General features: G+C 38.6%; 1 protein-coding gene across 2 annotated transcripts; it reads right to left on the bottom strand.

Annotated features, from left to right (window-relative positions):
- Positions 1–320: 320 nt before the first annotated feature.
- Positions 321–27,119, bottom strand: FBXO15 (F-box protein 15). Of its 2 annotated transcripts, none has more exons than XM_033079028.1 (10): positions 25,976–27,119; positions 22,432–22,548; positions 20,443–20,547; positions 16,688–16,930; positions 16,223–16,432; positions 14,332–14,461; positions 12,007–12,089; positions 10,732–10,877; positions 5,050–5,174; positions 321–1,413 (listed from the first exon to the last, which is right to left on the bottom strand). In XM_033079028.1, exons 1-10 carry the CDS (start codon positions 25,993–25,995, stop codon positions 1,144–1,146), a joined length of 1,449 nt encoding a protein of 482 aa, XP_032934919.1. In that variant the 5' UTR covers positions 25,996–27,119; the 3' UTR covers positions 321–1,143. The 2 variants fall into 2 exon arrangements, with proteins under 2 accessions (XP_032934919.1, XP_032934920.1); XM_033079029.1 differs by lacking the exon at positions 25,976–27,119 and adding an exon at positions 25,721–25,952.
- Positions 27,120–27,179: the final 60 nt, after the last annotated feature.

Below are 27,179 nucleotides of genomic sequence, written 5' to 3'. Positions count from 1 at the left end.
GTGCAGATCACTTTCAGTGTCTGTTGTTCTGGCATTAATCACACCCAGTCCGTATGTTAACACCTTCATATCACTTCAAGGGATTTCTTAAAGCTTATATATGAATATTGTTTGCACAAACCAATTAAGGTATGTAAACAAATACAGAGAATTGAAAGGAAATCACTACCATGATAAAGTCAGAGCAGTCAATCACATAATTGTCCTTGCAGGTAATGACACTGGACTCACAATATCATGCAATTTATTTTTTTTTACACAGGAAGTAGAAAATTTGATTCTAAAGTTACTCTAGGAACTGGAAAAATCAGGCACATATATTCAATTTTTATATGGATTCATATTGTTAGATAAACAATATCAGATATGCATTGTTTCTGAAACACCTGACTGTTACATACATTCCGTAAGAACAGACAACAGCTCAGATTGGCTGTTAATTGGGACACTTATTCCTAGGTCAACATGTGAGGCATGTATCTAGACTCAAATCAGACAAGGTTACAACATGGGAAAACAGAACAAACAGGAATTTAAAGAAATGTCATAAACAGATTTTACACGTCTTTCTTAACAAATGCCTCAACTGACATTTTTCAGATCTGACTTCCCATCTACCCTTTCAATCTTTTACTAAAATATATTTAAGTGCAGTTTTTCTGAAAAAAGCATTTAATGAAACCTGTGCTTTACCAATATCCCTCCAACAAATCTGGAGGGAACAGCACACATGCTGTTTTATTACTAAACATAAAAGTCAATGTTCTCAAAACCAGTGCAGCTTATGTAAGGTAAGGCATCTTCACAGTATGGCTCTCAAAAGAAGCAATTCCTTAACCATAGTAACAAGTCTCTACAAAGAAAAATCTTCCTAAAAATAATTCCAATATAGCCAGTGAGAAACAGTGTGACCATGCAATATTCAACAGAAAAGAAAACATCTCACTTTTATCAACATGCTTCTTCAATCTCTCAAGCACCTATTAGAAAAAATTAGGCAATTGCACTTGTTAACTGGAAAACTTGCAGGAATAGTCTTCCTTGTTGGTGTTAATCTTAAGCATAGATGGTTTATTGTGTTTCTTGCTGTGGGAGGGTTGCTTGCTTGGTTTTTAAAGCAAGGAAATTAGTGACCTAATTAAGTCAGTAGTTTGTTCCATACCAGCTATTTACCTTCTTGGTGCTTACATAAAGCACCAAACTGACTATAATATATTCCTTGGTTTCTTCCAACCATACAAACTCAAGACAGACTTTACCCTCTGAATCTGAATAATCTGCAGTATAGATATGACCCATGTAGTCATAAAGGCCAGATGACTTGGCAGACAATTCCATGCGGACTGGAGCACTAAAACACCAGAAGGGCTTTCCAGTTTCATCCAAGAGGGTCAGATCCATCACAAAGCAGTCCTACAAACACAAGCAGAAGAGATTATTTCCCTGTGTCATGGCACATTAAGTAGATCTGTCCTTGATTTTAGAAGAAATATCAAGGATTTCGAGAGTTTTGTACAAAGGTTATTTTAATAAATAAAATTGATAGTGCTTCACTGACCTACTGCAACAAATACATCCTTATAGGTTTCCTACAGAAATCAAAATTGTAACCTACAGACATTAAACAGAAGGTACCACTGCCAAACCAAATCAAACATTATTTCTTGAACATTTTTAAGCCCTAAACATCTGTTTTTTCTCAATTATCAGTTACTTTACCATTAAAATAATGACAGTCCCTTCAAAGAAAAAAGCTACTGAAATTTAAAGTTGGCTGCTAAACTTGTGTGAATGCAGCAGTGTTTGGAACGATACTCGGGGACCACCCAAGGCAGTGCACACACAACTACCCTTCAAAGGTAGTTGTATAAAAAATAGTGCTTTCTAAAAGGTTCACAGCTTCAGTTATAGGTTACATTAATACTCCTCATGCAATTCCTCCTCTTACAAATTCCTGAAAATATTTCTTTACAAGATTACACAATTAGATAATTTTAAAATGTTAATGCCAGTTCTTTGGTCTTTGCAAATTGATAATTTAGCACATCCCTTGGAAGCATAAGAGTTGTGTGTCATTGTTAGTATCAGCTGTTCCTTATTCTCATGAGTTCTGAATCACTAAATGAATCAAATTATCTTAATTGTGTTGTATCTGTGCTCCAAAAGCATAAACAAACCAACACCACATATTCCATGCCAAAAAAATTCATTTGGAATGCTTTCTATCTCTGTACTACGTAGTTGTGCTCCTGTTGCTCTAACATTGCTTTCACTATTACTTTACTTCAATCAAACAACACAAAGCCAGATGGCACAAACATGAGGCAATATGATAGACAGCCTCCCTAAGCTTTCTACTGTAGACTCGGTGAAAATACAAAATTCAAGCCAAACCTAATGATAGTGTAATAACTTGTATGAGCTACAGAATCACTGGAAACAAGAAAGAACTACTATTTTCTGGTCTGACAACTTGCACATAAAAGGCCAATTATGAAAAGTAAAGCAGGGTGGTGTTGGGTGGTGAGATGATGGGATCTTCCCATGCTGGTTCTGGTCAGGACCAAGTTAATTTTTCCAGTAGCCAGCAGGGAGCATGGCTAAGACAGGGAAGTTATTCTATACCACCTCATTTCCAGGGGCAAGGAAAGGGCTTTCTTCTTGGTGGTCAGGGTATTGTGGCATGGTCAGGTTGCACTCCATAGTGAGCATTTGCATGTGAATCACTCCCATCTCTTGTACCTTCTTGTTATTAATATTGGTGCTGCTACTCTCCATTTTCTTATCTCATTGCTGTTTCCAGTAAACTGCTCTTATCTCAACCTTGATCTTTACCTTTTGTGCCTCCAGTTCTCCTCTCCAGCCCAACACAGGGGAGAGGAAGAGGAAAGCAAGCCAGTGTGATTTGGAGTGGTTAAAGTGAGAACACTAAACCGAAGAACAACATTCCTAAGCCATGACAATTTCCAACTATCTGTACTTCAGCAATTATTTTTTTTAATTAAAAACCCAGAAGTGCCACAAAAGCTTTTGGGTTCTTTGGTTTTCCTTAGAGTATTAAACAAAATTCAAATAAATTCAAACAGTGCAATGTTCTATTTCTGTGGCTGATGTTATTTGGCCTTCACATGTTTTAAGAATTTTAGAGACTTATGGAAAAAACCACACTGAATTGAACTCACAGCTATATGTTGACATGTTCCATCTGTCACCCACAAAATGAGCGGTTTAATAAAAAATATAATATCCTTTATTCAATATATTTTGTTCTGTAAGCACATAGGAGAAAGACTAAAACTGAAAGAAGACGACAGCTGTAGCTCTGTTTCCTCTGACAGATAACTTCCTAAATTCTTATGTACTACTTACTCAGGATTATTTTCATGAAAAAAGAAAATTCTGCCAAGCAGCTGTTAATCCTATAGATTTGCAGAATGATTTGGGTCAGAAGGGACCTTTATAAGTCATCTAATTCCAACTCCCCTGCCTCACTGTGCTCAGCATGGAGAAAAAATTTTTTTGCGTTTTTTTTCCCCAATGTCCAATTTAAATCTACCCTCTTTCAGTTTAAAAACATTGTCCCTTGTTGTGTCACTACATGCCTTGGTAAAAAAGTCTCATCAGTCTTCCATTCCATATTTATACAGGATTAGCAGAAACAACAGGTTAATTAATTTTGAGGGTTTTTTTCAAAAGAAGAGCCAAAATTGAAATCAAGTGTTGAACTAGATGATTTTTCAGTAGTGCGTAAATTACATTCATCAGAATTTTCATGACTTCTAAAACATTCATGCTGATAAAGTACAGTAATTTCACGACTATAAGGCGCACCCTTTTGACTAAAATTTTCCCCCGAACCCAGAAGTGCGCCTTATAGTCCAGTGCGCCTTATATGACAGACAAAGTTCGGAAATTTGCCTACCCGGAAGTGAGAGCTGCAAGCCGCAGGGGGAGCCGGCAGAGCCACGGCTGCCAGGTGGAGGCGGGGCGGAGTGGCGGCGGGCATGCCCCAGCCCCATGTAGGCGGGGCAGCCCCCCCACAGGTATGCCCTGACCCCGTGGAGGGGGCACGGAGGGGCGGTAGGCATAGCCCGGCCCTGGGGAGGGGGCACAGAGCAACATCGGCCATGCCCCGGCCCCGCCAGGTACAGGCGGGCCCGGGGGCCAATGGCTGCCGGGTTGAGGCGGGGCCTTGGCCAGTAGCCGTGCAGGGGGAGCTGGGGGTGGAGCCTCGCTGCAAAAAAAAAAAGTGTGCCCTATAGTCCGGTGTAACTTATATTATCTACAAAGTTGCGAATTTTGCCAACTCCCTGGGGGTGCGCCTTATGGTCGTGAAATTACTGTACATTTAAAAATATATGCCTTCACCACTACTGCAAAAGCTAGAACTACTAGCACAGCTACTAAAGCAGAACTACTCTGAAACTTTGAAACAATTATTTTAGGAATTTTATCCAATAGAATGTGTGAGCATTCCTCTGAAAAATAGAGTTCAACCAGCTGACTGATGGTGTTGACTGTGTGGATGTGGACTGTAGTTTCTGCCTGGATCCACTGGCATTTTAACATTCCCCAACAGTTCCTAACTTTTACTGCATATACAGCACAGAACTGTGGAGCATTTCCCCAGAGGTTCAAGGCTTATTGCTTGCAAAAACACCCCAACCAACCAAGAATAAAAAATAAAAACAAAACCCAGTTCTCACACCAAACCAAAAAAAAAAAAACCAACCAAAAAAAACCTACATCTGCAATACTTTTTTTTTTGTTCAGCATTTCTAAGCAGGGCTGGTCAGCCACAGCATCTTTGCTGAGTAATTACACATGCATAATGGGTCTATTATACAACCTAGACTCTATGAGAGAGATGAGAAAGTATTTTTCCTCAAAACTGAAATATTTTTTGTAATATTGGAATAGAAGCTTTTGTCTACTTACAGACATTTTCAAATCAAGAATTGTTTAAAAATTAACATTTTTAGGATGCACAAACATAACTCTTATGAAGTTTAGAGGTAAGCATTTCCAGAAACAAGAAGTATTTCTGACCTTTACATTGCCTTTAAACACATCTGTTTCCCAGCATATGCCAAGTGTCCCAATAATAGGCAAGTGCTTCCTATTATCCTTTAAGTTTACAACTCTGAGCCTCAGGTATCCATTTTCAATGTCACCTGAAAATATAAATATACAACATTACAGCAGTATAAATCAAATTCAGCCCAAGTACACTGTAAATGTTCTCTTATCTTCTTTCCACGTCTTTTTCTTCCCACCCACCAGTAAGAAACCCTGGCATACACCAACCGCTATCTATCAAACATATTATAGAGGAATTAAGTTGCAGTTCAGAGCTTTAAATCTGTGATCCACAGTAGAAACAGCAGCTAAAAAATACTCTTGTGTTTTTTAGTATAAAACTAGGAACAACACCTAAAGAACTTGGACAAGGATGCATAGAGTAAATTTCACATTCAACACTCCAATTTTGTGCCACCAGTGCCTCCATCACTGACCATTTCCCAGAAGTCAAGCTCAACAATAACAAACAAAATAAAATTATGAGGTACCTCTCCCAGTCTTCTTTTTCCAAGTTATTTAAATCTCTCAGCTCTGAACGCAAACTCAAATAACCCAATACAAAGGGTATACAGATAACTATTCCTCCTTAGAAAGGATATTGCATCATTTAAATTGACATGCAGTACAATTTGATTTGAATCAAGTTTTTAAACTATGGATTTTTTCATTTTTATAAATCACTTTCCAAGGCCCCTGGGATTTATTTTTTTGTTGTTGTTGTTGGGGTTTTTTTTTCAGAATTGCTATGACTTGTGATTTTTTTTATTACTACATATAACCATTTATCTTTGGTATCTCTTCCTCTCCTCTCAGAAGAGACTGACTTTTTTTTTAATTTCCTTTGCTATCAGAGAAGGAAAGTTAACCAAGGAGTCCAACAGTCTAATTGTAACTTGAGGTACGTCATAGTGAACACAATCTGACTTCAAAGAAAAGCAAAAAAAAAAAAGCAGATTTCTTGGTAGGACATCCCTTCAACAAGTTTCCTTGAACAAGAGATACTCTCTCAAAAGAGCAAAACAAAAGCACTAGAGACCTCAGTGCGAAAAGAAAATATCTAGCACTTGTGGGAGACAGATGGGAAGGGAGAGAAGGAATTCCCAGGAACATAATGCTTGTCAGGATCCAGTAGCAGGTCCTGAATAGTAAGGTAACAAGTGAAGGGGCTTGCAGAGGTTTAAGATGCAAGTGACAAGAGTGAAAAAATATAAGTGTTTTGGTGTTTTGCCTGTGATTCCCAAGCCTAAGTAACAGCATGAGGCTACAGACAGAAGAGACAACATCAGAAAGGCTGGCTGTGAGTTAAATAACTGCATCCAGCATGCAGTGGCAACAAAACCTTTGCTTGGTGGCTGCTTGAAACAGATAGCTGGAGGCAGTGATGGAGCAAGAAAGCCCACACTTTAACGCAGAGGTCAAAAGCTTCTCTGAATTGGTACTGTAGACTCAAGCAACTCCCAAGATACAGCTGGCCACAAACCAATACTGGAAAGGCATCACTCACCAGTGGGGATATACTGTACAAAGAACACTTACTCCAGAGAGAAAGCAGCCCAGCACATGACAGAACAGCAGCTGCAGGTTTTTTTCCAGAGATTGTCTGGAACGGGAGTGTGAATACAGTGAAACCAACATGACTACATCCAGAAAGTATTTTGTAGGAAATATTTTGTATAGTTGAAGCAAAATGCAATCCTCCAGACTGTGATACCCACTGTCCTTGCAGTGAAGTACAAAAGAAATCATTGAGGAAAATGTAAGCAGTATTCATTTCCATGATCCAGCTCAAAGTAGAAAAGGGCCATTAAGTTAATACCTGTCCAAATGGTTCCATTCAAAAACCTCAGTAAACCAAATTCAATGACGAAATTTCAATTAAGGTAAAAATAAAAAAAAAAAACCTTATTTAAATAGTTTACTGTCTAACCACTGAAAGTCTACATTTAAAGTTGAGTTTTTATTCAAGAGACTTGCAAACATCAGTTAACATGCAGTTTACCAAAATGACTATTTTGTTATCCACAATTCCAATCTGAATGGAAGTGGCTCTTGCTCTTACTCACTCAAATCAAATGAAGTTTGAATGGAATAAAAATGGATTGAAAAAAAGCATTACGCTAATAAATTAATGAAGACCAGGACATCACTGCTGCATGGCATTAATACATCATTGCTAGATAGATCAGTTGGCTAAGGTGTGTTGCAGTTACTTCTTAACTTTAGCCAGAAGGGAAATAGACAACAGATCAGGAATCTGAAGGCCTATTATTCATATATTGGTTAATCCAGTGTTCATATGTTTGGGTTTTTTATAAAAAAGTTTTCTTATAAAAGCTCCACTGCAGTCCTCACATTCAGAAGGAAGGAAAAGTCTGCTTAGAAACGAGCAAGAAACTAAAAGTTAAGCACTGAAATCTCCCCTTCCTCACCCCAGTCAGATGAGAAAACGAAATTAAAGGGCAGAATAAGCTATATTAAACAGAGGAAGAGAAACACAGAGGAAGCAAATTGGGCAGGGATTTTTTCAGCCTGATTCAGACTTTGTTTTACTGTCCCCATATAATATCTCTAGTCCTTGGTTTATGCAAGACACGTACAGCAGCAAAGCAGCAGAGTAAGTTATAGGGAACAAGTATTTCCAAATAAAGGTAATACCAACAAAGAGAATATAAATCATGTAGACAGACCTCAGGGGAAAGAAACAAATAGACCAATAGATCCAAAGCACTTATTTCAGCTAAAAGCCAAGGAACTTTGTTTTGCTAACCAAGCCTTTGCAGCAAGTTGTCATTTGATTGGTATTTTCAGAGGAAAAACTGTGCTTAACACTAATTCTGGTGCCAACAACCAGCCTTACCACACCAAAATTATTTAAACTTGCAAATCAATCTTCAAGGTCAAGCAAAACATTTCAAATGCCTGATATGAAATTTTTCAAACAAATCTTAAAAGCTCTCTAAATACACAAAAATCAACCCTTACATTTAGCAAGCATAACACATCAGCTTATATCAACAAGAAATAACATTGAAAAGTGAAAGCTGAAACTACCATGTGGCTACAAAGTTGTGATTAAAATGTTGAAAACCTAGGTTCATTCAAAAATACATTTCAAAAATATTTATTAAGAAGGTGGATTCATGATGTCTGGCAGTCGTATGAAAAGTCTGTCATAACTTCCTGAAAACAAGGGAAGTTTTCTAAATATTTTCAATTCAGTTACAAAGTATTTAACATATTCACCCTACAGTATCTGTCAATGAGACCATATTACCAATTTTGTTTACATGAAAAGGAGCATAAAATTAAATGGTAAACCCCATCCAAAACAGTGGCAAAACAGCTAGTTACTACAATGCAAGTATAATAACAAGAAAAAAAAATCTGAAGTCATATACACTCCATCTGCTTGGTTCAATGATGTGTGACATAACCTTTTTAAATTTAATATTAAGAGTTCTGCAAAAGAATTGCAAATAGAGTAGCAAAATGAAGCACAATATTAAAGACACTATCAAAAAGCAGACAAAAATTAATCTTGAACAAATAAATCAGTTATTCTGCAAAATACAAATGGGCATTCTCTGGTAACCTAGGAATGCCTAGAGCTTCCTAATGAAAACTAATAAATAAGTAAAACAACAGTATAATAGCTGACAATTGATCTGTGCCTCAAGTTGTGGAAACTGCCATAGGCACATCACATCTATGACAAAACTGGAACTGGCTACAGAAATAGCAAGACTTCTAATATTCTGCAGACTTCCATGCTTCAGAGTCCTCTCAGAGGATGGGACAAAGAGTTTTATTAGAATGGAGCCTAAAACCAAAACACAAACCATCAAACACAACCAGTTTGGACAAACCTGGGCCAGCCACATTCAGCAACACAATGTTCAACAGAATGAGAAAAACTAACAACAAATTACAATGAAAAATGTGACAGCAGACAGCCATATGTTGCCTCATGACACCATTTTTGGAGGAAGTAAAGCATTTTCCAAAAGGAATTATTGTGCAAGCACATGGAAGGGACTACATGACAAATGAGCTTATTATCTGCAGAACCATGGCTTCAGCTGTCTGATGTTCTGTGAGACCAGAATGGGGTGGCTGTCACACTGCTGGAGGTCACAAAACCAAAGCAATTCAGAAAACACTTGTGAGCATAAATAGATTCTGTAACTTGCAAAGCAAGATGGCATCACAACTGCAGCTCATGGACATTTGCTTCAATTTGCATAAACATCAGCTTAATCTTTTGTAGAAGTAGCTTCTAAGTAGCAAGAAACTGATACCAAGAAAGGAAGTGTGCCACTTAATACTTCTTCTTGTGCAAGTGTATTGCTAGAAGTATAACATTTTCATTTTAGAAAACAAAACATGATGTTCACCTAAACAAGAAAAACCAACACGATACCAAAAACTCAACCCTCTGGCCAATTTTGAGAAGATTCGAAGATTCTCTTTTTTTGAGAACATAAAGAGGACTCTTGTACTGCTCAACACTTCAGGTAAGATTTCTTGCTACATGCATAGACTTTCACTGAAGTTTAGCCTTAGAAGTATTCCTTTAATTCAATCTTGGCGCTTTTCTGGAACCTGAAAACATGTATATTTCAGGTTCAAGGACTACAACACTCCCCGCTGCACAAGGCTGCAGTCTAAATGACAGTTCTTGGAATCAGTAAACTTAAATGAGAAAAACCAAACCAAATCACGCAGAAATTCTGTAGAAGTACTCATGTCTGACAACAGCACCCTCTACTGACAGAAAAACAGTATGTTCTGAAATCCACACTGCTCAGGAGTGCTGGTTAAAAAAAGTACTGGGGAGTAATAATTAATTTACAGTACACAGTTATAAATTAAATTAATGATGGTGTTTAATTTTAATATTTTAGTCTGTCTCTGCTTACAGAAAGACAGCTGTGTGGCTGCAGGAATTTATGCTGAAGCTATGTCAAAAGAGAGATCACCCATGAATTTTTCAAAGCCCCAACACAATTATGAATTTGAACTGTATGAGAAGAACAGAGGTGGGCAATCGTGTTTCATGGAAAGAAGTGCTGAGTACATAACTGAGCAGTAGTTAAAAACAATGACTGAAGTTGTGTACCACACAGTGAAAAGATGTCAAAACAGGCAACCTTAAGCTCACCAAAATAAAAGCTATAAATCTTAAAGTTCACAGTAACTTCTACAAATTTATCTATATATTTAATCTGTCTGTGCGCCCAAAGTATACTCAAGGAGAATGCTACATAAACCAGCTTCCAAAATGCATGGAGGACAAACTATCTCTCCTTTATAAAATACAAGTGAAAGAAAAATCAACCTGCACCAAGAACTGTGCTACTACATTATTAATGGAGCACGGAACTAAAAGAAAAGATCCTGATAATCTGCAGAATTTGTGTCCCAGGCCTGACACCGTGTCAATGTAACAGCAGGTAGACCTACTACAGAGCAGGCTTAGGACGCCACACAAAGCACCATGGAGAAACCACACCATGAACAGAAAGACAGCTTACTGTTAAAATTCCATTTCAGTTTCACCCCTTAAAACAGAGAAACTGGATGCAAGAAGGAAAGATGTAACAGCAGGGATTATTTTTAAAACAGACGATATTGTTCCATCAACTTTACGTTTTCTGCAGAAGAGGCACTTGAATGATCCACACAGGTACATGCAGTTTCTGCCATGCAGATCAAGATGCAGGCTGTAGTCATGCAGTCCATATTCTGAGTCAATATCATCCAGTAAAGGTTTATTAGGTGGAGGAACATATTGACTTGAAAAAAACACAAAAAGTAGAATTTAGCAAGGGGGGGTGACTTAATAGAGATATAACACGTAGCCCTACATTGAGACTGTCATCTTAAGACAGTTTCAAAATCAGACATCTCTAATTCATCATGCCTCTTTTGAGTTAACATAGTGTCTAATACTGCTGATCAGCTGCTCAGCCTAGGCAAAGGCAGAAAATACAGCAGTCAACTTTCAAAGGTACATCTGTTAAACTTCAAGACATGAATTTGTCTACGAAAAAGAAAAAGCATCAGCTTAACTAGAAATCTAAAGGCTCACTAGCTCTAGAGACTTCCCTGAAGTACCAAATACTAAAATAATTTTGTCTGTTCCTAACTAAATAACTACTGCAGACAAGAGACCTAAAGAAACCACATGCCAGAGGCAACTGAGCAACTTCTGCATAGGATCCAGTTTGGTACTAAGGGAGATGGTGTTAAATCTTGCATTCTGTGAGAGAAGAGCCACTGTAAGTTATGGTGGGCATTTAAGACTACTGGTAGATACACAACAGTATCTGACCAGAAAGCTGAGTGGGAAATAAATTCCCCAAATACTATTCTAAAGCTAAAAAAATTTGTATTTTTAAACAGCTTACAATGTATAAACAGGTTTTGTATTATATTATACACTGCTATATACACATATACAAATACCTCATTGGAAACACAGCTACTTCCTCAACAGCAATAAAAGATAAATTCAGGCACCTCACCAGTTTACCAGAGCTTTCCCCCCGCTCTTACACAGCCAAAGATTACTTCCCTACTTCCTGAAATGTCTCTTTTCTTTGTTTCAGATAGAGAAAACAGTAAGACTGCTTGTGAAAAGGGGGGAAGTATGTGCAGTGTATTTCTAACTAGCTCAATACAGCAAGTCCTAGTACACTTGTATAACTAAATTACTTCCTTAACAGCATAACAATGGCAATATTTTAGTATGAAACGCTTCTATAGTTTTGTATTTAGTTACTGTAACTGTTGTTTATATTAAACAATAGTTAATTACTGCCTAAATATAAACCTCTTGCCAGCAGTCAATTTTAACTGTAAAACTCAAAGCTTTACTCAAAAAAGTTATCTTTACTACACACAAAGGAAAACCAAACTTACACAGTAGCAGAACCCAATATGCTTCTCTCAAGAAGTTGATTATAATGAAGATTCGCCATAACAAAAGCAATTTCATTTTTCTCCTGAAAAGTTAATTAAAGTAGATGTATTTTCATCTGCAAATTCTTTTTTTCACAAGGTCTTTCTGAGCATTAAAATTCATAGATAAATGCTGCTGCTTCTTACTCTGCCGATTACTATAATAATGTTAGTAATGGCTTGCTTTAACATGTGGACTCCTAAAACCTTTACTGTCTTTTCACAAGAATACAAAATATATATAAAAGACTGCAACATTTCTGTATTACGGGGAAAGAGAGGGAAACTAGCTATGTCAAGGCAAAAATTACAAGAGCAATACAAGAGTTGTACTTCCCTAGCTTCTACTCACCACTTTAAAAAGATACCTAAACAGAATCAAATGGAAGTATCTAGTTTATTTTCCTATATAAGGAATTATTTCCAAAGCAGGTTAACATCAGTGAGGAATACAGGATTATTCAATAGAAATTGTGAATTTCAAAGTAAAAAATGTGTCTTCACCAGATTATTTACTCCTGGCAAAACATTAAAAACATAGCAAAACATCAATGTGAATACTAAATAGAGACAGAGATCTGCATTTACCTTAAGAACACATTATGCTAGGATACTAGGCTTTTTTCTTCGAATACATTTTTTAAATCCTACCTCTACAAATACATAAGTCAATAGGACAATTATTCACTGCCAGAAGTCTATTACTCTCCTGAAATGTGGACAGCTACTGTTTTCATCTTTCTGGGAAAATTACATCTTCTATTCAAACTTCTGGCTTTTTAACTGCTCCTGTATTTTTGTAGTGCAAAATTACAGCTATAAAGGATTTAACTAGGGAGATCTATCAATCACATCATTTCTCAGTCTTTCTCTATCCAAATACCAAGAGGCCCACATAACCTGCCCTTGGTTTCTGTTAAGCGGTTTTGCTACGTGCAAAAAACCAAAATGTGTGGCATTTACAATTACTACAACCAATGACACTTAACTACCTCATATTACTCTGCCTACAGAGTATAAGAACTGCTGTTCAGAAAAGCAAGCCGGGAAAAATAGACTAGAGTGGGGCCCTCAATTCTTAACAACTACGTGGAACTTGGTTATGATTGAACCATTTCCAGAGTTCTCTTTCCAAGCATGGATGAGGCTAATACATAAGCAAGTCTACAGAGCCAACAATACAAGGACACCTGTCTACAAAACTTCAGACAATACAAGAGAAATGGCTGTTCATTTAGCAGCATTTTCACAGACTGAAACAACCTGTAACAGGTTTATACTGGTCAGGCAGTCTCAAGTTTTCTAGGAAATGGACTTTCACTCTTTATTTTAAGTAAGAGTGAAAGAAATAGTCCTTCTGTGGTTTTAAACATCGCCTCTGGTGATTGTGCACATTTCAAGCAGCATGTTTCCAGCTGGAAATTAGACACAACTTTGAGGAGCTGTTCACAGCCTCCCTAAGCAAAGTTCCTTGCCAGTGCCAAGTAACCTAAGTCTACATCTATAGTATGGCTGAAGGAAGGAAAAAAGGGCTGCCACCTCTGAATTCAGATCCAGAGTAGAACACCTGAGATAGGCTTCCATACCACCCAGCCCTACATAGCTACAGGCAGACACACAGATCCCAGTGCATTCCTTGCAAAGATGCAGATTCCTTTTGTGTAGAAGTCTTCTTCAGATGTTCTGCACTGCCCTCTAAAGACATTCATCTCTTCACCCACCCTACAGAGGCTAACTGCTTTACTTAGACGCTTAATACCAAGAATTTAATACCCCCAAGAGGGCATGATTTACAGTATTCCTACTGCTGGAGTAGGATACAGCTACCTGGTGATGTAGATTAAAGTTAAATTGCTGTGTAGGAACTCATCACTTTGAGTGATATGGACAGGTAATGGCATGAATCAGAGGAAGAGGCACTTCTCAAAACATTCTACTGAAAATTACTCTAGGATATCAAACTTAGGCATGTGAAGACTGAAATAAATAAAATTAAACACAGTATCTAATGTAGAATGATACATAGCCGATCTTTTAATTAGAAGTTGATTTTTTAAAGAATATATACTTCTGTGACAGCTCTTCTGGATATAATAAATCATCCACCCACTGTCCCTACATGTGTTTTGTGGTAACTGGTTTAGACAAGATCTTTCAAAATCCAAAGGGGGAAAAAAAGAAGATTAAAAAAAAAAAAAAAAAGCCATTCCCAAACCCAAACTACAAGCAAAAAAAAGCCTGTTCCTTCAAATCATGAAAAAATACTGAAACAAAATGTTATCTTACCTTCCAAATTCCTACTAACAGTCCTGGACTCAGACTGAAGAGATGGACAAGCTCATCAGCACCAACTGCTACATTATTTTCAGTCAGGTTAGCAAGATGGTATTCAGCAATCAAGGAAAATCTACGAGGTCTTTGAAAAGAACATACAGAATGTAGCAAAAAGGCTATGTCTTCTTATTCACGTAAAAGTTCAGCCTAATTTCATTTTTAACTCTGAAGTCTGACCAGTAGCCCATGATGAAAATGGTTTTGAAAGCATTTGGAATGCAGAATCAAACTCTGCAATTGAACAACTACAGTGTACTAGCAGGATCTCAATCCCTAACAAGAAAAGAAACAAAAGACACTATATGACCTCCTAAAACACTCTGAAAAAAAGAGCTTACGTGTTTGTCCAATTTTTCACAATACAGAATTACTCTACAATTTTTTTTGATACTTTATTGATACTAGATGGAATTACTGAACATTTATCACTGTGAAGCAAAATTCAAAGGAAAGGATCAAACTGTACCTATAATAAATTAAAAGTTTGTGTTACAGGAAGCTTTCCTTTTTTAGAAATTTTTTCTATATTTTACCTATTATTAAAGCCATTTAACTCCAAAACACTCTTAAATAAAAGTTCATGGACACCCTTACTAACTAATGACACATTTAAAAAAAAGAGCAGAAAGTAGAGTTTGTATTATCTATGCAGAATGAAAAAAAGTCTTTCTAAAATCCTTTTCAGACTTAGGTTCTTATTATATTCAAAACAGTCCCTAGATGTCCATGTAGCATCACCTACAACTCCACACCGAACACTGCCTGGAATGAGGCATGCGCAACCTCCCCAGACAACCTGCTTCAGTGTTGCACCATCCTCACAGTAAAAAATTTCTTCCTAATCAACATCAGCCTTTTCCATCTTTAAGTCAAACAGGCCTGTTCCTGCACTACTGCCTTATAGTCTTACTAATGACATACTGAAATTGGTAAAAGCACTGCCTTCATCTATAGTCACGATTTCTAAAAATTTGTAACTGTGAAACAAATACATCAACTGCCTGCAAGCTTTTTTATTTTCTACATATGAATCATCATCTTGGTAAAACAACTACATTTCCCACATAATTTGACTGCAAAACTTGTTCAGCTAACTTTATACAAAAGGCTTCTCTTGATTTCTTTTTTAATTAAATGCTTTGCTTCTGGTTGAGGAACCAGGTGGTTTGTAGAGAGCTCTATGGTTAGGGAATCTGTATAAGAAACACACAGCTGACACTGTATGTGCAAAACCCTTGACAGGAACCAAATATCTCAAATAGACACTTGTCATTTAAATATATTTTTAAAATATAATGACAAAAACCACTGTACACATTTAAGTTAAAAAACAAGGGACATGCTGTGGACTGCGTGACATTATATGCATGTACTGAAGACTGCACACACAGTTAAACACTAAGTTCCCTAAATTAACATACACACCTACCAGACAGAAAATAAATTTTTAAAATATAGATTACTTGACTGTAGCCACATAAATAAACTGATGAACTTTTCCAAGTTAAATTTCTTACAACAAATTCTCCTAGATTTACATTTTTCTTTCATGCTTGTGTCTATGTCTTAGATTCAGCTTTCCAAGTCAGGACCTAGCAGTCTACATATCATGAGCCAATAGCTACATTAACCAATGAATTAATGTTATAGCTTGCTGTATTATACTATTTCTTGCTAAAAAGCTCTAAGAAAGAAGAGAAGAACATAGAAAGAAATATTGCAGGGAGGCTTTTTAATGAGTAGTTAAGTTACTGAGTCAAACAAATGTCAGATAAGTCCTACAGATCACATTATCAACCAGTTGCACCCAAAAAATCCTTAAAAATCCTATGTTTAAACTCACCCATTCTTGCTGGGAGGTATCCTTTGGTTAGGAAGCAATGGTGTAACTCCAAACAGTTTTAGGGTTGACAGGATGTCTAAGCATGGCCAGTCTGTTCCATACCAAAGTACGGTCACAGATGTGTCCTTAAATGATAGGTTTGGCTTCTCTACTATATGTTCTTTTCCATTTTTGTCCTTTAGAACAATTATCCAACACAGGCCAGAGACTCTGTTATTTCAGAATTGAGAGGGAAGAGGGGCGTTTAAAAACAAATTCCCAAAATTACAAAACTAAAACTATGCTTTCAACAGAATTGTTGTATTTCTACTAACTGCTACTTAGGTTTCTCAGTTTCAGACATTTATAGATTATCACTATCTTCCCATTATTCCCACATTTTGTGGCTCTAATTCTATACCCCCCAAGCCATTAATATTTTGTACATTGTTCTCAAGTAAATCTTTGTGACAAGGCATTGCTTACTTCATAGCTTCTTTGTTTTTACATGGAAGACCTGTATAAGGATCTAGAAATTTAACAAGTCGCATTACTCTAGTTTTGAAGGCAGATGTTTGTTTGAAGATGTATTCTTTCTTCCAGTACCCAGGTTTTTTATCATGTATGGCAGCACAGCCCAAAGACACAGTTTCTGTTTGCTTAGACTTCATTTTCCAAATTGTCCATTTTGGTTGCAAAGAACTGGAATAGAGTTTCAGCCAAACTCCGCTGAAAATAAAAACGGAATAGAGAGGAATAAATTTCAAGAATAGTCACTTCATTTTTTTATATGCACATCTCAGCTGCCAAGGAGCATGGTGTTAGCACAGAAACAATCTTGTCTGTCTTCCTGAAAATGTGGGATCCAGGATGAAGCTCTGTGATGGCATAGTAATAGTCAGAAAAGTAAGTGAAAACTGATAAAGGTTAAGTAAAAAAATTTGAAAATTCCACCCCAAAACAATGATGTGCCCTCCTCACAGTAAGTCAGCCAATGGAAAAAGTGGTTTCATAGCTCCTGGTCAACAAAGATAATCTGTATGCTTCAAGTTTCTCAAACTCAGCTGAAAGTGGGGTGGAGGAGGACAATTAGAATCACCAAAGTTTGGTGGTACCAATGTCATATCAATCCCTTCTGCACTCTTTGGAAAAGCCAAGAGAAGACATGACTTTCTGAAGTCAAAGAAATATGTGACTGCAATAATGGGTTCATCCCTTTCATGCCAGGAAAACTATGAGGTCACATTTCAGCCCCCCACACCCCAGTATCTCTAGGGCTGCTCACAGAATATTGATTACAGGAACCTACAAGAATTCAAACAGTTATCTGTGAACACAAGTTGCAAATAAATTTTCTAATTTTGAAGTGCTAGACACACAGTTTATATAATTGCACTAAAGAAAATGAATAGTGAGGGCAACAAATTCTCAAGAGACATTTTCTACCATTTATCAGCAAGATTACCTTTACCAGCTCTCACTTATCCTCAGGCAAACTTACACTAGCTTGTATTGTATGACATCTTCCCCTCTCCTTAAAGCATTCAAGGACTAGATCCATCCCACACTGCCTCCTACCCATCAAAACCATTCTCAATTCATCAGCTGCTGAGAATAAGTCCCCACATGCTGAGAGCCAAGCTCTGGTTATTGATGCAAACATACACAGGAATTTTGCAAAAATCTTCCAGCCTGCTGCTCTGGAGATATATACAGAATTCCCCACTGCCATTTTTTCAGACAGAAGTGTCTAAAACACACAAACCAATAAGCCACCATGACGGGTAAAGGTGGGTTCACTGTCAACATGAGTTTTCAACCTTCCTTTCACCAGAAGAAGAGTGGGAAGGATAACATAAAGAACAATCCCATAATTGAAACGAAGTTTTATGATATTTCTATTTTAAAAGGCAGCCAAGTTACCACATGGTATAAAATATTTCTGATGGAGGGGGGAAATTCTTTTTTAACTCTAAAGCAGTTCAGGATTGTCCAGTGATGAAAAAAAAGAGAGATGTCCTTAATATAACATCACATGGGGAATTTGAGCTGTGTATCATTCAACTGGTCTTCATCAGCTTAAAAGTCCAGTAAAATAACCTCCTATAAAACTCTCCTATTAACTAGGAGCCCCTTCCCAAGAGTGACATCCTTTGATGGAGAGAGATACTCCGCATCTTGCTGAAAAGACAGGGCTTAGAAGTAGGCATTTCCTGCACTTTCAAGTTGCAGACTCAGGCAATTTAGTTGATTGAAGATAGACTAATGACAAATATCTACCATCCTCATCCTCACTCTCAGTAACACATTGCTTTTTCCTTTCCCAAAACCAGCAAAGAAATTAGCTGAAGAAACTCAAAAATTCAGCTGGGGCAGGAAGACATGGAAGATGATGAAGAAGGACTTGGAATCACAAGTGTTTAGGAAGGTGTCACTGCCCCTTCATCCTCAACTTCTGAAGAATTCAGGGCAGATAAATCAAAAAGGCATCCAGCAGGGTAGCACAAGTTTGCTTCTTTCACAGCAGAATACATGCCCTCCTTGCCTCAAATTGTCAGTACTCATCTCAAGGCCTCTTACTGGACATTACAACAACAAGCCAAACAAACCTTTTACTGCCAACTCAAATGTCAGATTAAGACACATCATCATCAGCCATCACTTGACCACAATGGCAAAAAGACCTTCCCTTGTGCTCTCATTTCCTCTCACACAAGCACCTTCTGCTGGTGATCAGAATCCTCAGGCTTTTGCAGCCAGATTATATCTGTGAACTTTCCACACTGCATGCTGGAAGGCTGGAATGCGCCATGCTGGGGCAAGGAGGTGCAGAAAGGAGGGGTCAAACATTTCCTTGTCTTCAACAGTTATACTGGAGATATCAGTGCCAAGAACTGTTCAAGCACACACTGCATATGAACAACCCAAAGACAAATTACGGCATTAGGCAGCACAGACATACCACAATGAAAGAACTGATTGTCTTGTTGCATCAAGGACAGCAGAAATATCCTAGAAAAGATAGTCTAAAAACCAAGGCCAGATTTGTCATAGAAATATGCAGGCACTTCAATTAAAGCTTCTGTTCATTCACTGCAAGATTCAGGGTCTTGAGAAGGTCCATGAAAATCCATCAGGAAGAAATGACCTGGTCCCACTGAACCAGTCAGGCTCCTAGATAAGATAAAGTAACTCTTCCCCAAGTCCCATTTGTGCACATACACTAATCTCTGTTGAGATTAGAAAATGGAAACAGACATCATCGAGATGGAGACAGATGAATCATCTTCCCCTGGACAGCCACAGTGATTTTATCCTGCCTTACCACCCTGAAGTGGAAAACACATACCAAGACTGGAAATTTGTGTCAACTATGCAATTTTTATCTATCCTTACCTTCTGACTGCCTCAAAACCTAAATCTGGATTACAGATCTTCCCTTTAAATTCATCAGTTCTAAAGGTATGTAAATGTCAAGATAACCAATTCATTCACTGTACAAGTTTTAGTAAATAAGGGAGAAATAGATTCATACCAGAGAGGAAGACATTTTCTCATTCAAAGAACACTAATGCAGTAGAATCCTAGAAAGAAAAGGATGCCCAGATTCTAGTTATCACATACCAACCTGGATCTCTCCTCTTTACCCTTTCACAAAATTATCACGATATTGATAGCAGCAATTTATGAACTCTGTCTAAGCAATCTTTATAAAAAATGTGGCTGTATTTATCTTCATCTCTTTTGTTCTCATTTAAAAATTACCAAAACTTCACAAACAGAACAACAGATAAAAAGCACACTAGTGGATCATCTGATTGCATCAATCCCCCTGTAAAAACCTGATGAAATAATTAAGTAGGACTTCAAAATTGTGAAAGCTATGACAATTCCATAAAGCTACTGACAACACAACATTAACGATCACCTGAACCAAGAAGTTTGTGCAGGTCCATGTGAATACAAACAAATACATGTAAATTTCAAAACAAAAAAGTGGTAACAGCAACATTTCAAAGCACTGGATTTAGTTTTTGCCTCATAACTCCCATTAAACAACAGGCCCTGCACAGCTCAAATTCCATGCAACACATACTGTGGGCTATGCAGAGAAATTGCAGCAGAGTAACTGCCCATAGGTGCACACATCAGTGCTCTGGCATCACAGAAACCAAATCAGAAAGACTCATAACTCAGGTAAACACAACTGCGGCACAACTGAGACCTTCCCGCTTCCTTACTTGTCATTGGCCAGCTCATAGAAGCGCTTATTCACACAACCAACAGCCAACAGGGACACGGCATCCAAACAGGAAAATATCTTCAGCAATACTTCTGATGGCATACTAGTAAAAAAGAGAAACAAGAATACTATTAGACTTGCCTGTAAACTCCAGAAATGGCAATGGCAGAGAATTTTAATTTCAAATCAGACAGAAGAGGTGGAAAACAGCGGGTTGTAAACAGATCAATCAAAAACCACCTGAATAGTTAAACTGCGGAGTTTGGGTTCTAACTTCACTCTCTGGTATGTGGCACTTGCCTAAAATAATTCATCACAACTTACTCAAGTGGCACTGCACAATTACACGAAAAGTTATGGGTTTGCATTTCCATTAAACTTTGTTAACTTTAACTAGGTTTGACATGCAGCTACCTCATTTAGCTTCAGTTTCTTACTGCTCGTACCATGATTTCAACATTTATTCCATAAGCACCAGCATTTGCAAAACTTTTGACTGCAGTGTCAGGTCTCAGGATGCATCAGGACAGAAATGTCCTAGCCTAACCACAAGATCATGCTCTACCTCATCATAATCTTCAAACTGTATGTGCTCAGGGGTCTTGTGCAGTTTTCATTTATGTCAACAGAAAGATGTGAACTTCAAAGTAAGAGGCAAGTGATACCTTGAAAATGTCAATTTCTCTGTGCATCTGGAAGGTTGCCTGAAATATAGGTGCCAGTCTGAGCATGACAAGTAGAACATACTCTGGAGATGAGTCAATGTGATTTTTGCATTAAGAGGCAGGAACCTCATACCATTCAAGCAGTACCTCATTACTGCACAGAATTTAAAATACATGCAGTGTATACTCTAATTTTCTTGAGCATTGAGTATGGTCATCAAAATCACTGTTGAAAATAAAAGGTGCTGTGAAAGTCAACACAACAGCTGTGCCTGTTGTTTTTTTTACTACTGCATTACTTGCAACACTTGTTGATTTATAACACTATTTCAGAAGCAGAGAGCTTTAAAGGATAGCATGATAATGCCAATACCTCAATGCTTGCATTAAATTCAGAATCTTGGTTGCATTGACATAGAAACAATATGCCAAAACTTGCATTGTTATTACGTGAAATAATGCATACACTGTGAGCCCAAAGCCATTAGTGCACTCATTCCAGACATAATTAAAGTGATACCTTAAAAAAGCTGCAAATTAGCTAAAATAATATGCTTGATCCAGAATTCTCAATAGTTTTTACAACCGTGTTCTTTCTCCTTTGAAGGAAGCTGAAAGAATTTTTTTTTTCATTTTTCTCTCACCATTACACCAGTATAGAGGTACTGAACTGGCCATCCAATGCAAAACAGAGAAATCACTACACAGGAAGCCATCAAATGTATAAAACAAAGAGAACTAATTATTTTTTCAGGTAACATATGCTTAGACTTGTTTTTAAATGTAACTAATTTTCAGAGAGAAAAATACCTCATAATTATATTGAAAGTGCCCTTTCACAGTCAAGCAGGAAGAAAAATATTTACCTTGCAACAAATATGCAGCAGCCATATTTATTCCTCCCCCCTCATCTCAATCCACCATTCTCAGCCTCTCTATACACTAAGATACACTTGATGACAACCAATAACTACGAGAAACATAAGAAGTTTAATTCTGAACTGGCTTTCATTGAAGTAATAAAATAACCATTCTTATTCTCAAGGAACAACACTGCCCATGACTTGCAAAGGAACTGCTGAAGGCTTCACATGGCTTGGAAAACCTACACATTCCTTATGAACTTGGAAAAGAACACAAAGGAGAACCTACCAGAAGACATTAGAAGGTAAACACAGGATCCCAAAGTAGGCCAGGAAAGCAAATCTTTTCAATTCAGAATATCTAACATAGAAATCTCCAAGATATTAATATAATTACTGCAAGCAGTCAAAAGACAGCTTACAGGGGTACTTCCACTCTTAACATAAAGATATACTCACCTCTCAATGCACACATTTCGATTCGGTTTTATGGGAGGTGTCAAATACAGACTTTTAATTCCAGCATTTACAGTTTCAGAACATTCCCCAGGCCTGGCAGCAAAGGTCCTTAACATCCTTGTAAGAAGGAAAAGAGCTGTTAAGAGTCACATATTCACAAAATGAATAAACAAGCATATTGTGCATACCTAGACACAACATTTCAACCAAGGCAGGATGCAGGGAATATAGTGCATGGCAATCACAATTTCAACAACTACACCGAAGTTAAAATACCTGGCATCAGGAAGATTCAGATTTGAACTCACAGCTGTAAATCCTGTGATTGATCTCTCACAGCAGGTAAAGGGAATAGTGTTGCTCCCCAAATCAGTTTGAATCCAGTAGAGTCTATTACCCTTAGACCACTGCACCACTGTGGCCACCACAACCAAGCTCAAGTGAGGCCCCTGCAGCAAGTCAAACTTACTGATTAATCGTCTGTTTCACAACATTACTTCAGAGATATTTTTGAGCCACCCAAATTCACTAAACTATTAAAAAATATCAGATGAAAACAATACCTTGAAACTTCCTCAGAAAGTGGTCAAAAAGAATTTGTGTACTTTGAAGCATAAACAGCAAGAAAGGAGATTTAACCATGAAACAGAGAGCAGCTAACAAGCTCTAAGGGATGCCCAGGTGTTAGACAAATTACTTTTCAGCAGAAATACTTTGTTAAGGTTTAGGGCTTGACATGCTTCAATTATTTCAGACCCAGGGGGAGGTTAACAAAGCTTGGGAAGAAGAGTGGCCACTGGTAGCGGACACAAAGAATGCAGAATTTACAGGCCTCAAGGATACCTGGACCAACTTCCAGGATAAGGAAGAAACTGTTAAAGACAACTCTGCAATTGTGCTGGAATCAGCTCCAGCTTCCAGAAGTGTGGGACCGTGATCACTGACCCAAGAAACTCACTGACTCTAAAAAGAGAAAGACTGAGGATGCAAACTAATTAGCATGAGAAGCAAGAGAATCATTAACCAATAAAAGATTCGTTATCTAGTAAATAGAAACTAATTAACAAGAGAATTATGTATCTTGTAGCCAAGGAAAACTAATTCCTTCCTTAGCTAAAACGTATAAAATAGTAAAATGTTTTGATAGTTGGTGTGCTGGCTTTGTGGACTTCCCATCCAGCATCCCCTTCTGTGCAGAACTGTAAATATATCAAATACCTCAACTCTGTATCTGAATTGGCCTCTTGCACACCACAGTGAAAGAACCTATTTTGGCAACATTCCACATCACAATTTGGATAGAAAATAAAGGAAGTTTGCTATTTCTAACACAAATTCTTACAATTCAACCACTCACACATTTTTCCAAGTTTCTGACAGGAAGGACTTTGTAAGCTGGAATTGCAAACAAATACTATCATTAACCCACAGAGAAAAATATGGAGACAGAATTTCAATCTTAAACCAAATACTTACACTTCATACCCATTGATGCCACCAAGCAGGCAGAGCTCCCCATTAACTGCATTACTGATGTTTTAAATTGCCAGCAGATTTCCAACACCTGGTCAAACCAGCTCTGGGTTTCAAGGTAACCAATCCATATGGAGGGAAAATTATTAAATTTTGAACTATATAGGTACCATATACATTTAATACCTACTGTTCTTGATCAAGATTGATTTATACTCAAAGGAAAATAAAATCAAAATAAATTAACAACTCTGGTCTACACTCTCAACTGTACTATGTAAAAAAAAAAATTAAAAATTTGAGACACTTTACTGAGAATTGTTGTAAGCTTAACAAAAAGACATGCACATTTCAGCTTGGGTGCCAACCAGTGTTAGACCAACTAAATTAACAACTACAAAAAAAAGTAGTCTTATAGTAAATACAACCTGTAGATCAAACAAGGGTTTTACTCATGTATCACTATGAAGAACACTTAGATGATGCCAAACTGCCATTAAAGGGATTTAGAGACACAAGTGTTCAACAACAGCAGAGCTAGCACTTCTGTATGTTTCAGGGCAGCACATCCCAGGCTAATCTGCCCTGAATATATGCTGAAAGCAGAGAGTTTGGGCATACTCTGTAAGGACACAACTTCACAGACTCCAGGCACAGGAATAATTTGGATAAGAAGTTGGATTCTGGATTTTAAAACACACTACCTTGGACAAGCATAACCTGTATACCCTGTATTCAGTCCTTCTCACTCATTTAGACTATCCTTCCCTCTTCTTCACCCAGGGACAAATATCTGAGGAAAGAAATATTTTGGCCACACATGCCTTGAAAACTTTAATGCAATAGCTATTGTTTTTGTAAGTGTCAATTAAAAAAAACCTACTGAATTTTACACCTTCCAAAATAAAAATATTCTCAAGATGTGAAGAAACAAAACGCAAACCCAATCCATAAATTACTTTTCAAGTACTGTGTGCGCTAAGATTTTAAATTAGCATTAACAAAATGCTTTTACATTACATTGACACAGCTTGGGCAGACAAGCCTAAGATAAAAGTCAATGACAGCTGTTACACCCCCTCTTTAGAGACTTCTAGAACAACTGAGATGATCTTACTTAAGAGGCACAACAACTTCAACTGCTTTTTCATTAGCTTCCAACCTGTGGGGCTCAGTTTTGGACCAGTATTTCCACTTTCACACCCTATAATACTTGCAATACACCTTGGTTTTTTGATGGTCAGCAAACAATTGTCTTTCAAGTAACATTTCAAATAACACACACAAAGTTTTAAGTAGTAAAAAAACCTGTCTCTTCCACCTGCTAAAGCATATCTGGGGATAAACAAAAATCACAAATGTTTTGACATGGGCTGGTTGGGTTGTTTTTTCCTCAGCTAACAATTTCAGTCTTTTTAAAATATGGATATTACCACAATCCATCTGCAGGTTAAAAAAAAAGATGAAGAAAAAAAACAGCAGGAGGAATGAAACTGCTATGAAAAGCAAGGTTGTACAAATAGGTCTGCTTTCTCAACTCTGCCTCTAAGACTGATGCTTTAAAATTTTTAAAGCTGAACCTGTGCTGTAAGAATTAAGGTAATCACACCTTCCACAGTGAAACCCTCCTATTTATTACAAAGGCCTAATCACCCTGAACACACATAAAGCAGCCATTAAACTAACTTTGTGCAAACTCGTCATACCAAGTTATAGCACTACTCCAAGCTGAAAGACATAGCTAAGTTTAAGCTCCCCTTCCCAGGAAAAAAAAAAAAAAAAAGTAAAAAAGTGTTAAACCCAGGCCTATGTGCACCTGGCAACACCAGCGTTTTCCCACTGCAAGGTGTCCAAAGGGCCAGGAGCAGGGCGAGGAGAGCACCATGGCCAGAGCCCTCGCCGTGAAGAGTCGAGAGCTAGAAACCAGAGCCGTGGAGCAGGTGAAGTAAGTTTCCCAGATGAGCAATGGGAGCTGATGGAAAACACCAAACCATCCTCCCCAGAGCAGGTGCAGAAGGGCGAGCAGGCAGCCCCGGGCCGGCAGAGCCCCGCTCGGCGTGCCCATGGTTACCTGCCACGGCGCGCCGCCATGGCCGCTCCGCCCCGGGACAGCACCGGCCTCGCACCGCCGGCGGGGAGGGGAGGGAAGTAACGAAACAAGCGCTGCCTCCTCTTGTGGAACGCCCCGGAGCGGGGTGGGACGGTGCCAGTCCGAGGGAGGCGGCGGTGCCGGGAGCGCTGGCTCGGGGAAGGCGGTGCTGGAGCGCCCGTGTGGGGCTCTCGGGAAGCGTTAACGTCCCGCCGCGACGGGAGCTGGCTGCTCCCTGGCCCACAGTGAGCGCGGAGCTCTCGGCCTCAGACCCGCAGAATTAATCAGGTTGGAAAATGCCTCTGAGATTACTTAGTCCAACCTATGAGCAAACACAACCGTGTCAATTACACCAGAGCACTAAGTGCCAATTCCAGTCTTTCCTTAAACACCTCCAGAGAGTGTGGCTTCACCACTGAGCAGCCTATTCCAATGTTTAAACGCGTTTTCTGTGAAGAAATTCTTCCTCATGTCCAACCTAAACCTTCCCTGGTACGTGAGGCCATTTCCCCTTGTAGAAGAGACTGACTCCCACCTGGCCACAGCCTCCTTTCAGGGACTTGTACAAAATGATTAAGTCCCCCTGAGCCTCCTTTTCTCCAGGCTAAACATCCCCAGCTCCCTCAGCCGTTCTTCATCAGGCCTGTGCTCCAGACCTTTCAGCAGCTCCATTGCCCTTCTCTGGACCCGCTCCAGCAGCTCAGTGTCCTTCTTAAATCATGGGCGTCAAAACTGAACACAGTACTCACGGTGTGGCCTCAACAGTGCCAAGTTTTGCTACAGGCCAGGAAGCCATTGGCCACCTGGGCACACACGGGCTCTTGTTCAGCCACTGTCCATCACCACCCCCAGCTCCTTTTCCACCAGCAGCCTTCCAGCCACTCTGCCCGAAGCGCTGCCTGGAGTTGTTGCGGGCAGCACAGGACACTCGGCCTTGTTGGCCTCATGCCGTCGATCTCGGTCCATCCATTTAGCCTGTCCAGATCCCTCTAGCCGTCTCCATCAGCGCCAGCTGCATCGCTTTAACACATATATGTGTGCAAGACCAAGAAAAACATGTATGAAAATACATCTTTAAAAGGGGGAGCGGCACCGCAGGCAGCCCCTCCTGCCCACCTGAAGCGAGCCGCGGAGGGCGGGCTGTGGCTGTGGCGGCGCTGGGCATGGCGGGCGCTGTAGTGACCTC

Source organism: Catharus ustulatus, chromosome 1, assembly GCF_009819885.2.
Source record: "Catharus ustulatus isolate bCatUst1 chromosome 1, bCatUst1.pri.v2, whole genome shotgun sequence".
Taxonomy (NCBI): domain Eukaryota; kingdom Metazoa; phylum Chordata; class Aves; order Passeriformes; family Turdidae; genus Catharus; species Catharus ustulatus.
The sequence above is the reverse complement of the archived record's forward strand: the minus strand, read 5'-3'. Positions and strand labels throughout refer to the sequence as shown.